The 17,557-nt window shown below is 33.0% G+C and overlaps 2 protein-coding genes across 2 annotated transcripts; both read left to right on the forward strand.

Annotated features, from left to right (window-relative positions):
- The first annotated feature begins 3,807 nt into the window (after positions 1-3,807).
- LOC124936237 lies at positions 3,808-6,981 on the forward strand. Its single transcript, XM_047476723.1, has 11 exons — positions 3,808-3,822; positions 3,869-4,039; positions 4,130-4,196; positions 4,392-4,672; positions 4,792-5,082; positions 5,434-5,499; positions 5,568-5,642; positions 5,705-5,776; positions 5,840-5,866; positions 6,019-6,495; positions 6,634-6,981. The coding sequence occupies exons 1-11, from the start codon at positions 3,808-3,810 to the stop codon at positions 6,979-6,981; spliced, it is 1,890 nt and encodes a 629-aa protein (XP_047332679.1).
- Positions 6,982-14,640: 7,659 nt separating this feature from the next.
- LOC124919296 (ruvB-like 2) lies at positions 14,641-17,459 on the forward strand. Its single transcript, XM_047459519.1, has 2 exons — positions 14,641-15,484; positions 16,710-17,459. Exons 1-2 carry the CDS (start codon positions 14,736-14,738, stop codon positions 17,341-17,343), a joined length of 1,383 nt encoding a protein of 460 aa, XP_047315475.1. The 5' UTR covers positions 14,641-14,735; the 3' UTR covers positions 17,344-17,459.
- Positions 17,460-17,557: the final 98 nt, after the last annotated feature.

Below are 17,557 nucleotides of genomic sequence, written 5' to 3' on the forward strand. Positions count from 1 at the left end.
TATTATTATATTGGGACTTTTGGCTTTATTAACTCCGACATAGATATAAAGGAGTTAGGATGAATTTTAACTTAATGCAAGAAATAAATGTTAGAACAGGCTTGAATGTAATATAATATAAAATATATATATATATATATATATATATATATATATATATATATATATATATATATATATATATAGTAATGACAGCTTGAAACATCATGTACAAACAATTCAAAATATAAACTATATATTGGAGAAAATTGAACTTTGTCAAAATATATATATTTTATCTTAAAAAATGCAAAGACAACTAATACAATTTTATTATTTTAACTAATTAATATTGAATTGGTAATAAAAGTTTTATGTTTGGACTGGACTCAAGCCCAGACAACTCAAATCATGCTATGGATATACAAGTTTTATTTTTGTGGTAAACAAGAATGCACGCCCTTGAATGGGTTTCATTATAAGTATTAAAATTTTATAAATAAAAACACACAATTATATGAAGTAATTTTTTTTAAATAAATTTTTTTTTGATAAAAAACAAAATTTAATATATAATATATATAAATTATAAATATGTTTGGTAAAATTTGTTTTTGTGTTAATATAAATAAAATATATTATATATTGAAAATAAAAATTATAAAATGTTATTTTAGATATGTAATTTTATATTTAGTTATAAAATAAGTATTTTTTTTTTGTATTTATGTATATATAGAATAAATAAATTTACATTTATTTATAATTTAAAAAATTTATATTTATGAGTTTGTATACTTTTTCTCACATTCTTTCTCTTAATATAACTATAAAATTTATTTTTATTTACTACTTTCATAATAATAGAAATACAATTAATATAAAACAAAATTTAATAATAAAGAAATTTATAAATAAAAAGTTTATTATATATTATAAATTTTTTTGTTTATAATAAAAATAAATGAAAAATAAAAATAATATATATATAATGAGTGTTTTTATATAATTTATGATATTATTTTATATATATTTATTATGAGAAAAGAATATTATATAAATATATTTATTTGTACATATGATTCTCAAATTCACAATCATCTTGTCACCTATTAATGGTTAGGTCTTTGAATAAAAAATACTTCATCAGTTTTATTTGAAAAAAATTCTTAAATTGTAATTATCTTTATCACTCATGTTTATATATATATATAATATAATTATAATGATGCTTAATTTTGAAAGTGTTCGGATTGTCGGGTCGAGAGTTGTGATTAATTTGGATATATATGTTAGAGTAAATAAATACTTGGATCGAATTCTGGATTGACTTGCTCATAAACTTAAAACAGTTAAAAATAAATTAAAAAATGCTATAAATATGTTTTGAACTCGCAACCTAACAAAAACAAGTACAACTCTTTAACCAATAAAGCTAATAACACATTATATTTTAAATTCAACACCAAATTTGATGAATGCGGAACATTTTTAACTAACTAATATATATATATATATATATATATATATATATATATATATATATATATATATATATATATAATGATGCTTAATTTTGAAAGTGTCCGGATTGCCGGGTTGAGAGCTGTGGTTAATTTGGATATATAAGTGAGAGTAAATGAATATTTAGGTCGGATTCTGAATTGATCCGCCCATAAACTTAAAACCGTTAAAATAAAATTAAATATGTTATAGGTATGTTTCGAACTCGCAACCTAATAAAACAAATACAATTTTTTAACCAACTAGGATAATAACACTTTATATTTTAAATTCAACACCAAATTTTATGAACGTGGGCTGTTGTAACAATATATTTTTATTCGAGTGGGGATTTTCCTAGTTGGGAAATTTGAGGAAATGACCTCAAAGATCCACTTATTTGACCTGGTGGTAATTTATAAATAAAATTGCGCTCGTGGTCGTTTATTTTTTTTGACGAAATTTCTCTTTCGCGAAACGCTAAGGGGCTTAGCATTTCGCGAAGTGAATTAGGTTTAGTATAAATACTGTAATTTTTTTATTTACTTCGTTTTCTTTCTCTCTCTTCTCTTGTTCTCTCTTTCACGGCAGCGACGACGACGACGACGGAGGCTGCGGGGCGGCGGCGACGACGGCGACGGAGGCTGCGGGGCGGCGGTTCAATTCATACAAATTTACAAGATCTTTATTTCTAACCTAATCCATTTATGTTTTTATTTACACAATCTTCATAAACCCTAACCCTAAACCTATTTTGCACGTAGGTCTCCGATTCTAAGGATTTGAAGGTCGAAGAAGATATTCATTTCAAACATAAACCTAATTCGAGTTATGTTCATGTTTCCATTTTCTTCATTTCAAACCCCTCGATTTAACCTGTTCTTATTTGGTTCATATTGGTTCATATTTGTTCATATTTGTGGGTTCTTATTTGTTATTTGGTTCATATTGGTTCATATTTGAGCATTTCGTTAGGTTCATTAATGGCTTTTGTAGAAAATCTCGGATCATATGGGTTTCCGTTTCAGGGAAGATTCGCTAAATGTTTCGCTAAGGACTAAACGTTTTGCTAAGTACTTACCGTTTCTCTAAGGACTTACCGTTTCGCTAAGGACTTATCGTTTCGCTAAGGGCTTAACGTTTCGCTAAGTAGTACCTTGCGATTCGCTAAGTGTCAAGATTTTTTGTTATTTATAGTTAATCATGAACTTCATTTGACAAGGTATCTACATCACTTCATGGTTTTGAAGAGAAGTTGTGTTAGCAAAACAAACCTTATCTTTTTACATTAATGGAAACATTTATATTCTTCAGAAAAAAGCCATTTAAGAATCCATCATTGAGCTCCAGATAAGAGAAGATGGGCTGACATTGATTTCGTTAGTCATTAAGCTAAAGAAATAAATTTCAAACAATCTTCTCTTAGCTGGAGCTCAATGATTGATTCTTCAAAGGCCTTTTCTGAATAATCTAAATGTTACCATGTAAAATTATAAGGTTTGTTTTGTTAACACATCTTCTCTTCAAAATCATGACTTTGTTGTTGATACTTTGTCAAACGAGATAGATTACCTATGAAACCAATAAAATTTTTTGTACTTCACGATTCGCTAAGTACTTCGAGCTCCAGTTAAGAGATGATGGTTTGAATTCGATTTAGTTCGTTATTAAACAAATATGCTTAATGACTAACAAAATCGTATTCAAACCATCTTCTCTTACCTAGAGCTCAATGACTTCGCGATTCGCTAAGCACCTCGCGATTCGCTAAGTGCCTCGCGATTCGCTAAGTGCCTCGCGATTCGCTTAGTGCTCACCGACTCGCTACGGAAGTTGAAGAGACGCGCGTACGCACACGCGATATTCCTTATATTTAAAAAATCATTTCAGAACATTTCATTTTAACCGCGCGACTGGTCTCTATCTAACCCACTGTCTTCACTAAACCCTGTTAAGGCCGATCATTTCTGCCCGTCGTCTTCTCGGTTCTTTCTTCTCGTTCGTCATTATTAAACAGGTTGGTTCTTTCTTCTCCCCGATCATTTTCTGGTTTTTTGTTTATGAGTTTTGGTTTTTGCATGTAAAGTTTAAGGGGTTTTGCATGTTAAGTTTTAGTGTTTCTTGTCTGTTTCTGGTTTTTGTTTAGGATTTTTTTTATTAGTTTATGTATGGTTTTTGTTGTCTTATGTTCAGTTAATATTCTTCGCTATTAGGGTTTCGCTAGGTACCTCCCGATTCGCTAAGTACCTAGCGATTTGCTAAGTACCTTGCGATTCACTAAGTGCCTAACGATTCGCTAAGTGCCTAGCGATTCGCTAAGTAATTATGGTTTGCGATGGTGTATGTATTTGTTCTTACATTTTTGATGATGTTGTTCCTTTTGTAGATGGCAGAAACCACAATTACTGAGTTTCCTGGTCGGATTTCTTGGAAAAGTGCCCTCTTCCTGAAGAAAATTGTTAAGAAGTTCGAAGATATGGATCTTTTGGAGAGGGTTTACAATACCCAGTTCAGATCATTATTCACAGCCCCAGTTTTGCAGTTCTCAGGAACAATAGTACATCATATGTTGATGAGGAGGGTAAGCTCAAACTCCAAGGAGATAACTTTCATGGTGAATGGGCATTAACTTATATTTGGTATGAAGGAGTATGCGTTGGTTACAGGCCTGTACTTCGGAAGTTTTCCTGAGTTGAACGAAGAGGAATTCCGAGGTTCTCCACCTCTCTCGGTGAAATATTTCAAAGGGAAAAATAGTGTGCGAATGAGCGAGTTGGAGACTGCTTTTTTGAAATGCAAAGACAAGGAAGATGCATTCAAGATGGGGCTGGTATGCCTGATTTGCGAGTACCTATTTACATTTGACCCAATGAGGGTGATATTTCCAAAAATACTCCACATGGTGGAAGACGAGGAAACTTTCCTCCGATATCCATGGGGGAAGGCCACCTTTAGAGCCACCTTCAAGGGTTTAAATAAGAACATGAAACATCTGAGTCTCTCATATTATTCGAAGAAGGAGAAGACTGATGATCCTTATGCTCCTTTTGCATATAACATTTATGGGTTCGCACTGGCACTTCAAGTGTGGACGTATGAGGTCATCCAAAGTTTTGTCCCTAAATTCTTCAGAAAAAATCAGATTAATGACCCTCTACGTACGCCCAAGGTTGTTACGCCCAAGGTCGAGGTAAAGTCTGCCCTTGAGACCACGGATGTGACTGAGATGGAAGAGTAATCCTTGGAGAAGAGGTTATATAGTGGTGAGGAATTTGAAGAAATGGACGAGACAACTGATGTTTTTTTGAGGGATTTACTGAAGGGAAGGTAATCAAAGAGGATTTTGATGAAGATGAAAGTGAACATGAAGAATGTACTCCCCCCAAACCTGCCTCCAGGAAGAGAAAGGCTGAAGGTACTCTCAAAGAAGCAGTCAACTTGAAACGGAAGCTTGCTTATGTATCGAGTCCGACCCGCATTCCTACTCCCCCCAGTACGACTTCAAGTCCTTGGACACCTTCTGTTGGTGTTGGATGTAAATGTGAAGAGCTGAAGGAGGAGGTGAAAGAGCTGAAAATAGAGTTAAAGGAGGAGCTGAAAGTGCTGAAAACAGAGATTATCAAAGAGTTGAAAATCACAATCAAATAAACTCAACAAACTCACCTTGATTCGATGAAGATGATGGTTTTTAGTATGTCCCAACAGTTGTTAGATAAATCCAACAAAAGGATATCCATATTATTAACCAAATTAGATGATATGAAGAAGATGAAGAAGAAGAAGAGCAAGGTGGGCAAGAAGAAGGAGAAGACTGAGGTAAAATTTTGTCCATCCATACTAAGTGCTTAGAGTTTCGCTAAGTACCTAGCGTTTCTCTAAGTACCTAGCGATTCGCTAAGTACCTAGCGTTTCGCTAAGTATGAATCTGACCAGAATGTTGCTATTTTACAGGTGAAGGATCCTGAAGAATTCAAGGAGGAGAAGAGAAAGGTTGACCAGAATGTGGAGAAGAATGATGTAAGATTTAGAATTTTGAACTTACTAAGTACATATATGACCACAATGTTGCTATTTTGCATGTGAAGGATCCTAAGGATGTGAATGTCGAAGAATTCGAGGAGGAGGAGAGCAAGATTGACCAGAATGTGGAGGAGAATGAGGTAAGATTTATAATTTTGAACTTACTAAGTACATATCTGACCACAATGTTGCTATTTTGCAGGTGAAGGATGTGAAGGTCGAAGAATTCGAGGAGGAGGAGAGCAAGGTTGACCAGAATGTGGAGGAGAATGAGGTAAGATTTAGAATTTTGAACTTACTAAGTACATATCTGACCACAATGTTGCTACTTTGCAAGGTTGTTGACCAGAAGGAGGAGAGCAAGGTTGTTGTTGAGTAGAAGGAGGAGAGCAAGGTTGTTGACTAGAAGTAGGAGACTAAGGTAATTACCTAGCGTTTCGCTAAGTACCTAGCATTTCTCTAAGTACCTAGCGTTTCGCTAAGTACATATCTGACCACAATGTTGCTATTTTGCAGGATGAGAAGATGGATGTTGTGGATGATGATGAGAAGATGAATGCTGTGGAGGATGATGAGAAGATGGATGATGTGGATGATCTGAAATTGAAGGTGAAGGATCTGAAAGTGAAGGTGAAGGATGAGGAGAGTGTGGATGTGAAAGTGAAAAAAGGAATTGAGAGTAAGAAGGTTGAAGATGACAATGATGATTTCAAGTTATACAATACTCCTCCTAAAGGAAATTTTGGGAGGAGAGTGAGGAAGCCGAAAAAAGATGAATCGTATACCAACCCTTCTTTGTCAAAACTGCCAAAGACAAATGATCCAATGAAAATCAATCCCATTCAAAAATTTGAAGATGAGCTGCTGGATAAAGTAAAAGATTGGTTGGATGATCCAAAAACCAATGATGTGAAAAAGGATGTAGCGACTTGCGTAGTGGGGAAGGATATGTTTGTTAGAGTTCTAACAAGGTTGACATGGCTTGAAGACACTGTAAGTCGTGCAATTCATTATTCATTATTAATGTACTTCACGAATCGCTAGGTACCTAGGATTCGCTAAGGACCTAACTTTTCGTTGAGTACGGTTCAATGTTGTTTGATATATACTGAATGTATTCCCATTGTGCAGGAAATTGATGCATTCTGCTACCTTTTGCGAAAAAGGATTGCAGAATATCCCAAGTCGTATAAAAAGTCTAAAGTCGCAATAGGGGACTGCGTTTTGGCATATAGAATAAGGCGAGAGCATAAGAAATTTAGTAACGATAGTGCAAAATATCCAGTCGAAGAATTCAAAGACTATTACATGGGTGCACCGCATAGAAATATGCCTGAATGGTCAACAATCGACAATATTTACTTGCCCGTCAATATAAACCAGAAGCATTGGATTATGTGTGTTGCACGTCTTCAGAAGAATCGAATTGACGTGTATGACTGCGATGCTTATCTTTATAAGAACATGGATCCTTTTTAGAAACCGTTGTGTGAGATGATTCCACATATATTTGCACATACAATAAATGACGGTGAGAGGATAAGGTATCCTGACTTCAACTTCAAAGACCCCATCAAACCCATGACATACAAAAGGTTCCCACACCCCAAAGTCAAAACCGTAGTAGCAAAGATAGGGGAGGTCCCAAGAGCATCCGAGAGTGGGAACTGTGGTGTATTCACGCTGATGTACATGGAATACTTGACTGCTAACCTAGGCGTGCAAAATGTGACATCAGATAACATTGAGTTTTTTAGGCAGAAGATGGCGGTTAGGTTATTCCATCAAGTTATTGAACCTTAGTATTATTGTAATAAAATTGTTAAATGTATATTCATTCATATATTAACTTTGGTGAAATGTTAAAATATTTGAAGTTAATATTGGTTCATATTTGTGCATTTCGTTTCGCTAAGAACTTCGCGATTTGCTAAGTACTTCGCGATTCGCTAAGGACTTAGCAAATCGCTAGGTACTTACCGTTTCGCTTTGCCCTTCCCGTTTTGCTAAGTACCTAGCGATTCGCTAAGTGCTTCCCAAACAACCTGAATGAACATCATATACAACAACTTATCCCAAACAACCTGAATGTGAACAAAACATACTTCAACTGAAAAGTACCACCATAATTCAATTCAATTAACAACATATATTACAACCATAATAATCTTTCAAGCTAAGTATTACCACAATCAATCTAAAGGCTCATACTCTTGAGATGATGGCTCGTGTTGTTGAGAAGATGACTCATGCTGCTTAGATGATGATGCTATTGCAGTAGATGGTGCATGCATTACTGCTTTGCATATTGCCCTATTATGTCCTAGTCCAGCACATGAGCTGTATCGTCTCGGGACCTTACAGACCTCACCTTGGGATGACCTACGCTTTGTTTGTGGTCGACCTTTCTTAACCTTGACATTTGGTTTAAGACACGAGCGTTGCTTGATATGTTCGGGAACATCCCAATTTTCTTCATCACCGGGAGGATAACATGTCTCTGCATATGAATTTATCCAACATTCAGTTGTGTAATACCTGTGTGAATGGAAAATATAACGATTGATCAATTGGTTAAACAAATTGAACATGTGAGCTAAATAATACCTTGAACAGAAGTCATAAGAAACCAAATTCCGACTACGGGCAGCAGCCATTGCATGCGTACAAGGAAGACCCAAAACTTCAAATACTCTACAAGTGCAGTTCATGTCTTTCAAATTGACTTTGAAATGGGACTGATTGTCATGCACATAAAACTCGAATCGGTTAAGCAATTGGACTGTATAAAATCTAGCCTTCTCGAATCCCTCACGTAACACCTTCTCATAATTTGGAGATAAAACTTCTTCGTGATTGAACGCTTTTTCTCTTCAATCGTTAAACCAATGTTGTATTGTGAATCTTAAATACTCAGCCATTTCTGAAATGAGATACTTTCTGGCTTCCCTGCTCTAACTATTGAAACTTTCAGCATAATTGCTTGTGAGTTGATTGTATTTCTTACCTGGAAAAAATGTTCTACTCCATCTTTGGAACCCAATTTCTTCCAAATAGGCAGCAATTCTATGATCTTTAACATTGATCTTGTAAAAAAACCGATTAAATTCGTGGATAATGTACGCCCTAGAAGCCGAATCAAACTCCGCATGACACTTATCACTTTTGAATTTGGCCACAATATTCATCTTTATGTGATATGTGCACGCACCGTGGTCTGCTTCTGGAAAAACAACACACAAGACATTGGTGATGCTTGGGTGTCTGTCGGATACGAAGACGAGATCATCAACTAATCCAATTGCGTCTCTCAGTTTTTGCATAAAATAAGTCCAGGAGTTATTATTCTCTGAATCAACAACGCCGAATGCGACAGGATATAGTTGCTCATTCGCATCCAATGCAATAGCCACCAATAATTGACCACCCACCTTGTGCTTAAGAAAACTAGCATCAACACATAATACAGGACGGCAAAAGGATTTGAAACCCCTAATTGAGAGGCCTAGGGACATGAACATATACTTGAAGTGGCCGAGCTCGTCTGTCTGGATGTCAGTTATGGTACCAGGATTATACTTCTTTAACATGTAAAGGTATGATGGCAGTATTCCATAGGAATCCTTTGCCGTTCCTCGCACCGCTATTAAAGAATTTTCTCTTGCCCTCCATGCCTTATTATAAGTCAAAAATATCCCATAAGTTGACTACATGTCTTCAATTATTTTCTTAGGCAAGTGGTTATGGTGATGGTCCATGTACTTGCTCTTCACGCACTACTCAATAACCCATGCTGGTGTTTGCATTTTTTCTTTGGCCTCGACAAAACTGAGCATGAGTGTTGTTACTCAAATTTCCGGATCTCAAACATCTTAGAAAACTTACCTTTCACAGCCCGCAAGCTCCACTTGCATGTCTCATCCAAACATTTCACTTCCCAAAGATGTTTTCTTGACTTCTCCACTTTGAATTCAAAATGATTGGTCATCGCATATTTATATAGAGCAAGTTGAAGTTCTTTTTATTAACGAACCGACTTCCAATACGGTTTCACTAGTTAATACCATCGCAAATGAAGGGTCTGGCGGTGATGTGTCTGTCGGGTCTGTCGATGGTGTACCCATTGATGATCTTTTTGCACTAGATGGTGTACCCATTGATGATCTTCTTGCACTAGATGTTGTACCCATTGATGCCTTTCTTGCACTAGTTGGTGTACCCATTGATGATCTTCTTGCACTTGTTAGTATAGGTATAGATGTTTTTTCACCAGTATTAACATGCAAGTCCTGAGTAAGTGGGATGTGAGGCAAAGAGTTTTCTCCGACTTCATTTTGACTTTCAACAAAGAATTCCGAGGGTACAACGGGTGGTACAATTTTGTGAGTAAGTTGTGGTGGTAGTATACTTTCTTGAGTTGGGTATGTAAGTAGTGGTATCTTTTCTTTAGTAAATGCTGACTTCTCTACTACAGAGACACACAATGGTGACACGGTTGGACCCAAAATCAAGCGTGAATATGTGTTCAAATCCCCATCATAATCAATAAAAATAGGTTTTGGATTTCTGATATTCGGAATATCATACTTGACTTGCAGCACTAAATCGTATGTAGATTTATGTACATTAAGTCTATCGTAGAGTATATCAAGTAATTCAGAAAACGAATATTTTGGGGTAAATCAAATGTTTTGATTGAAGATGCATCAAAATACAGTATTCCATCAGCATCAAGTTTCCACTCTCCATTATAGAAAACGAAAACTTCAACTGCAATAAAAAACATGATTTGATTAAGAAACGGATAATTAATACTTCGCGAATCGCTAGACTCTTAGCGAAACAGGAAGGCCTTCGCGAATCGCTAGGCACTTAGCGAAACGGGAAGGCCTTCGCGAATCGCTAGGCCTTAGCGAAACGGGAAGCAAACCCTGAACAACAGTGATTTGAAGAAACCAAACATCAATAAACTTGAAGTATCATGCTTAAAATAAACGTACCAAGTGGAACAGTGCTCGTGCTCATCGTGGAGCTCATCGTGGATTTTGACCCATCGTCGCCGAGATCGCCGCCGGAGTTTAGAGAGAAGGAGGAGAAGAGCGGGAAGAGAGAGAAGGAGAAGAAAAAAAATGAAAAAAAATAAGGGAGGTTATATTAAATAGTAAGGGTAATCTGGACATTTCACACATTCCCACTTCGCGAAACGTTAAGTCCCTTCGCATTTCACGAAAATGGCAAATTCGTCAAAAAAAAAATAAAAAGACCACGAGCGCAATTTAATTTATAAGTTACCACCAGCTCAAATAACCTCATTTTTAGGTCATTTCCTCAAATTTCCCTCCTAATCTACATTGAAATTCTAATTTTAATTTATTGACATTAAATTATAATTCAATTTCTATGTTAAAAACTATAAAGTTATAATTTAATTTCAATTCTTATATTTGAAAAAAACAATATAATATTAATAATTTTAATATATTATCTATTTTATTAAAATATTGATTTAACATAACCAATTATAATAACTCAAATATTAAAAAAAAATTAAATTTTTATTTTTATTAAAATATATAAGTTCTACCGGATAACTTCATAGATTTAAAAAACAATTCAAAAACAAAATACATAATACCCTCTATATATATATTAATTCAAAATGTTAACTTACTTAAAAATAATAAAAAAGAAATTATAATCAATTGAAAATTTTAATTGTGTTTTAAATGATAAAATAATAAATTATTTTGTTTAAAAATATATAAAAAATAAAATTTAAAATTATAATTCCAACTTATAAAAATTAGAATTGAGAATTATAAAATTATAATTATTTAAATATGTTAGATATTGTTAGATATGTCATATGTGTCACCGGGATATCACTATAATGGGTTAGGGCTGCAAATGAGTCAAGCCGTTCATGAGCTACTCGCGAGCCGCTCGGTCAAAGCTCGACTTGAGCTTGACTTTAATAGAGTTCGAGTCGAGCTCGAGCCGACTCGTTTAATATTCGAGCCGAACTCGAGCTCATATAATGCTTGCTCAATAGCTTATCGAGCTTTTTCAAGCCTGATAATATAATATATTTTTTATTTATTTTTAATTTTAAAATTTAAAACAATATTTTTTTTTCTTTCCTCCTCTCTTTTCAAAACTCATATAATAGGCCCAATCCATATTATTATATTATATTATCTAAAATAAAACTCTAATTTCAATCTACATAACTCTTTCATCTTTTTTTTCTTCTCTCTCTTCCGTCTTCATAATTTCTTCTTCTTCATCGTCATTTCATCTTCTTCATCGTCATTTCATCTTCTTCTTCAAGCATTTCATCTTCTTCTTCAAGCATTTCATCATCCTCTTATCTTCTTATTCTTTTTCACCATTTCATCTTTTTTTCTTTTTTCGTTCTTACTATTTCTTTCACTCATTGATAATAGGTTGATTCCATTTTTCATATTATCTTTTCTTTACAATATTTTTCTCATTCATTCACAAGGCTTACAAGTAATTAAAATCTATCTATTTTTACTTCTACTATAAATAACTTTAATTTCCTTATGTATGATGAGAAACTAATGCTTATAAAATGAATATAGAAAAACATTAATATTATATATATATATATATATATATATATATATATATATATATATATATATATATATATAAAAGCATGAAATTATATTAGATGTGAAATAAATACAAAAACATTATTATATATAATGATTTTCAATTTATATTATGGTTGGATTAATGATAGAAAAAATGCTTTTATATAATATCGAAAGGAGATAAAAAATGTTAATATATTATATACAATATTAAAAGAGATAAAAAATGTAAATATATTATATATAATAAAAATTAAAAAAATGTTAATATATATTTTATATATTATAGGAAGGGATAAAAAAATTATAGTATATATATTATATATAATATGTTGAGAGGAAAAATGAATTTATAAGATTAATAATATATTATAATATATATATATATAAAAAAAAATTAGTAGATTCTAGCTATAAATAAGTTTATAAATATATTTTTTTTTGTAGTATCTAATCCTTAATATATAAGTTAAATTTTAGATATTTTTTAACATTTATTTTTATATTAATTATTTTTAAGTTTAAACATTTCATATTATTGACTGCAGGTAAGTACGTTATGCTTGAAGAAAAGACTTAAAAAAATTAATATATTAATTATTCAAACAATTTATATTATTTTGTACTTTAATTTTGAAATTTTATGTTTTAGAATTTTGATTAGTAATTTTTAAAGTTTGGACTATCATTTTTGAAATTTTGAATAATTATGATTGTTTAATATTTTATTTTGAAATATAATGTTTTAAATGTTGAATATGTATGAAAGTTTGATATTTTCATTTTGAAAATAAATTTGGGTTTGTGTTTGGGTTTGGGTTTGGGTTTGGGTTTGGGTTTGGGTTTGGGTTTGGGTTTGAGTTTGGGTTTGGGTTTGAGTTTGGGTTTGGGTTTGGGTTTGGGTTTGGGTTTGGGTTTGGGTTTGGGTTTGAGTTCGAGTTCGAGTTCGAGTTCGAGTTCGAGCTCGAGCTTGAGTTTGAAAATTTAATTTTAGTTCAAACTTTTCGAGTCGAGCAGAGCTTGTAGGTTAATAGTCGAGCTCGAGTTCAAGCTCCAATTTATAAACTCGTTCGAGCTCGAGTTCGAGTCGAGCTAATAAATACTAAATCGAGTCGAGCTCGACTCGACTCATTTGCAGCCCTATAATGGGTTATGTATTCGATGAAAAATGCTTCTCCACTTTAGTTAACCAATTCATCAAATTTATGCAAATTTACAATCATATTACCACCTCTAACCAACCATTTCTCACATTCATTTCCACGAATATTTGAAATTGTTAAATATAATATATATATATATATATATATTTTCTCTTTATATATATTATTAATTTAAATTAATAAAAAAAAAATATTATTTAACATTATTTTCTAATTTTTTCTAATTTTGTTTGGAAAATTATGATATAATGTATAAAAGTTCATGATTATATATATATATATATATATATATATATATATATATATATATATATATATATATATATATAAATTTATAATATATAAATATTATATATTGTGAAATAAATGAGGATAAAATATTTTTGTAATTATGGCAGGAGGTATAATTTATATTATTATATACGAAATATTATATATAATGACGAGGAGGAGGAATATATATATATATATATATATATATATATATATATATATATATATATATATATATATATATTTATATATATTTAAATATTATATATTTAAAAGGAGGACACATTTAAAAAAAAAAGTATATTATATAACTATTATATTAAGAAATAAATGAGGGGTGAGTTTTTTTAATTAGGTTAAGAGATATAATTTTTTTATTAATATGAAATATTATATATATATATATATTTATTAGGAGATAGAATATATTATATTATATTATATTAATAAATAAATAAATGAGAAATAATTTTTTTTTATAAATACAGATATAATATTATATATATATAAATATAAAATTTATTAATAATATTATATATGATGAGAGAAGAAAATATTTATTTAAAATTAATAAAGGAAAAATAAATATAATTATATAATAAAAATATCTGATAATATATATATATATATATATATATATTTTGAGAAATTAATGAGGAAAAATATATTTATTTAAATATATATCGATTAAAAAAATATTATTTATGTATTTATTAATATAATATATATTTATTTTATGAAAGAATATATATATATATATTATAAATGTAATGAGAGAAAATATAATTTAATGATGAAAGATATATAAAATATACTTTATCCTATGTTTTATAGATTTTTTTAGACTGGGTTGGCAAAATACCTGATATGATTAGAAAATTGAAAGTTTGTATTCTCAAATACCACATTTTATTTAAAATTAAGTCCTAAAATGAGTAGATGAAATAGTAATTTGTCTATTTATAATTTAAAAACATTTAAATTTAATGAATTTTAGAAAAGTAAGAAAAGCTTGAAGCAAAAAAAGAAAAAGAAAAGAAATAAAGAGCTAAGAAAACCAAGCATGGCTGAATTCGTAGACCTTGTTTAACCAAAACCCTATAAAACCCCCTTCTCTCCCGATCATTCTTGCCGCCGCTCAATCTCTGCAATCAATTAGCTTTTCTCTCTACTAACAATGGCGGAACTCAAGCTCTCGGAGAGCAGAGACCTAACAAGAATAGAGCGCATAGGTGCGCACTCACACATCCGTGGCCTCGGCCTCGACTCCAACCTAGAAGCCCGAGGATCTAGTGAAGGAATGGTAGGCCAGACCGCTGCTCGTAAAGCTGCTGGCCTTATTGTGCAGATGGTCAAGGAAGGGAAAATCGCTGGCCGTGCTGTTCTCCTCGCAGGACAGCCTGGAACTGGGAAGACCGCAATCGCCATGGGCATGGCCAAGTCTCTCGGACAAGAAACCCCTTTTGCGATGCTAGCAGGAAGCGAAATTTTCTCCCTTGAGATGTCAAAGACCGAAGCCCTTATGCAAGCTTTCAGGAGAGCCATCGGTGTCAGAATCAAGGAGGAGAACGAAGTCATTGAGGGAGAAGTTGTGGAGATCCAAATTGACCGTCCTGCGGTTTCTGGAGCGGCATCAAAGACGGGTAAGATGACGCTCAAGACTACGGAGATGGAGACTGTTTATGACTTGGGTGTGAAAATGATTGAGTCACTTGGTAAAGAAAAGGTTCAGAGTGGGGATGTTATAGCTATTGACAAGGCTTCGGGAAAGATTACTAAGCTTGGTAGATCATTTTCGAGGTCTAGAGATTTTGATGCAATGGGGCCACAAACTAAGTTCGTTCAGTGTCCAGATGGCGAGTTGCAGAAGAGGAAAGAGATTGTTCATTGCGTTACTCTTCATGAAATTGATGTTATCAACAGCAGGTATTTTACTTGAAGAGTTCAACATTTATGCATTTTTGGATAGCTTAATGAGTATGTACATAAGTTTTCATGAAATTTGATTCAACATTATGCATTTTGGTGATAGTATGTTGTAGCATTTCTTCATACTGGAGCTTTTATCAAGGCTAATTGTTGCATCTTATATTAGCTAGGGTAGGAGGCTCAATATGTGTTTCTTGATAACACCATGTCAGTTCCCTTTCTTTCTTTACAGTTTCTGAATGCTCATCTAAACAGAGAAGACCTTCATCATATCTGAGATGTTAGAAAATGTAGGAAAATTTGGAAACACCAATTTGGTTTCGTTTTTCTTCACCCAGGAATCCCATTTGGAAATGCAGTACATCTGTTGTATTCCACCAAATGTATCTAGATCTGTTTCCCAAAAATTATTTATGATTTCCCAAAGATACCCACATTTATATATACATACTCATTTCCAAATGAAGCAGTGAATGGGTGGGTGGCTTTAGAGAAACCATTTGGTTTCATTTTTTATCGGATGTGGGATCCAATTTGAAAGTGGGGTATATTTGTTTTTATGTCACCAAATGGATCTAGATCTGTATCTCATAAATTATTCCTAATGAGACCCACATATATTTCTACATACCCATTTCTAATTGGAGTAGTGGAATGGGTGGCTTTGGAAACACCGTATGTGGGTTTGTTTCCACCCGGGTATGGGTATGTACCCAAGTTGGACCCCATTTTGATGTGTCCCAAAAATTAAATGTGTTTTCCAAATGAGTTCCAGATCCATATATAAATACCCATTTCCAAATGAAGTTGTAAACACCAGCTGGGCTTATTTTTTCATCAAATGTATCTTCGTCTGAATCCCATAACTTATTTGCGGTTTCCCAATGAGCCCCACATCCTATCGAAGCTTATGTTTGCTAAATGCCATGGCAACTGCTAAGATAGAACTTAAAGTCCATTTTTAGCCAAAAAGGAAGATATTGGTCATTTTTCATCTCATTTCATACTTGTATGGGGTTGATTATAAATTCTATTGGGAGTTAAAGGAAAATCTGCAGCCTCTCAAACTTCTTGTTCTCTATTCTTAAATGTTACTTTTTTTCATAGAAAGTTTGTGTTTCCAGCCATTAACTTTTTAAGTGAGCACTGACAAATATGATTTTTTTCTATCCCAACAAAATGGCTACTTGAACTGATTCTCCCCTTTGCTACTTAATTTCAGAACACAGGGATTTCTAGCTCTCTTCACAGGCGACACAGGAGAAATCCGAGCAGAGGTAAGAGAGCAAATAGACACAAAAGTCGCAGAATGGAGAGAAGAAGGAAAAGCTGAAATAGTTCCTGGAGTTCTCTTCATCGACGAAGTCCACATGCTAGACATGGAATGCTTCTCATTCCTAAACCGAGCCCTCGAAAACGACATGGCTCCGATATTAGTCGTCGCGACCAACCGAGGAAACACAGCCATCAGAGGCACAAACTACAAATCCCCTCATGGGATCCCTGTCGATTTCCTAGACAGACTCTTAATCATCTCCACTCAGCCTTACACAGAAGAAGACATTAGTAAGATTCTGGAAATCAGATGCCAAGAAGAAGAAATCGACATGTCTGAAGATGCGAAGAGGCTGTTGACGAAGATCGGAGTGGACACATCTTTGAGGTACTCGATTAATTTAATTACAACTTCTGCTTTGGCTTGTTTGAAACGGAAGGGGAGGGTAGTTGAGATGGAGGATGTGAGCCGAGTTTATGAACTTTTTTGGGATGTTAAGAGATCGACGCAGTATTTGATGGAGTATCAGAGTCAGTATATGTTTAATGAAGTGGCAATGGGAGAGGCTGAAGAAGAATAAGATGAAGGTGCAAAGGCTATGTTTAATGTTTAGTTCTATTCTATGTTTATCTGTTTTTGAAATTTCTGAATACTGATTCAGATACGGCTGAAAGGTGTGATTGGCTATTGTTTATCTTAGTTTTTTATTCACTAAAATGTATTAATTTTCTTGTTAGTCTATTTACAAGATTATTGCGATTAAACTTTTATCAAAGAAACCTACTTGTTGAACA

The sequence above is a fragment of the Impatiens glandulifera genome, chromosome 1 (assembly GCF_907164915.1).
Source record: "Impatiens glandulifera chromosome 1, dImpGla2.1, whole genome shotgun sequence".
NCBI classification, from domain to species: Eukaryota; Viridiplantae; Streptophyta; class Magnoliopsida; order Ericales; family Balsaminaceae; genus Impatiens; species Impatiens glandulifera.

Coding starts and splice junctions, on each gene's coding strand:
- LOC124936237 (XM_047476723.1), top strand. Junction 4,197..4,391: donor GAACGAAGAGGAATTCCGAG/GTTCTCCACCTC, acceptor ACATGGTGGAAG/ACGAGGAAACTTTCCTCCGA. Junction 5,500..5,567: donor AGAATGTGGAGAAGAATGAT/GTAAGATTTAGA, acceptor TTGCATGTGAAG/GATCCTAAGGATGTGAATGT.
- LOC124919296 (XM_047459519.1), top strand. CDS start 14,736: ATGGCGGAACTCAAGCTCTCGGAGAGCAGAGACCTAACAAGAATAGAG. Junction 15,485..16,709: donor ATTGATGTTATCAACAGCAG/GTATTTTACTTG, acceptor ACTTAATTTCAG/AACACAGGGATTTCTAGCTC.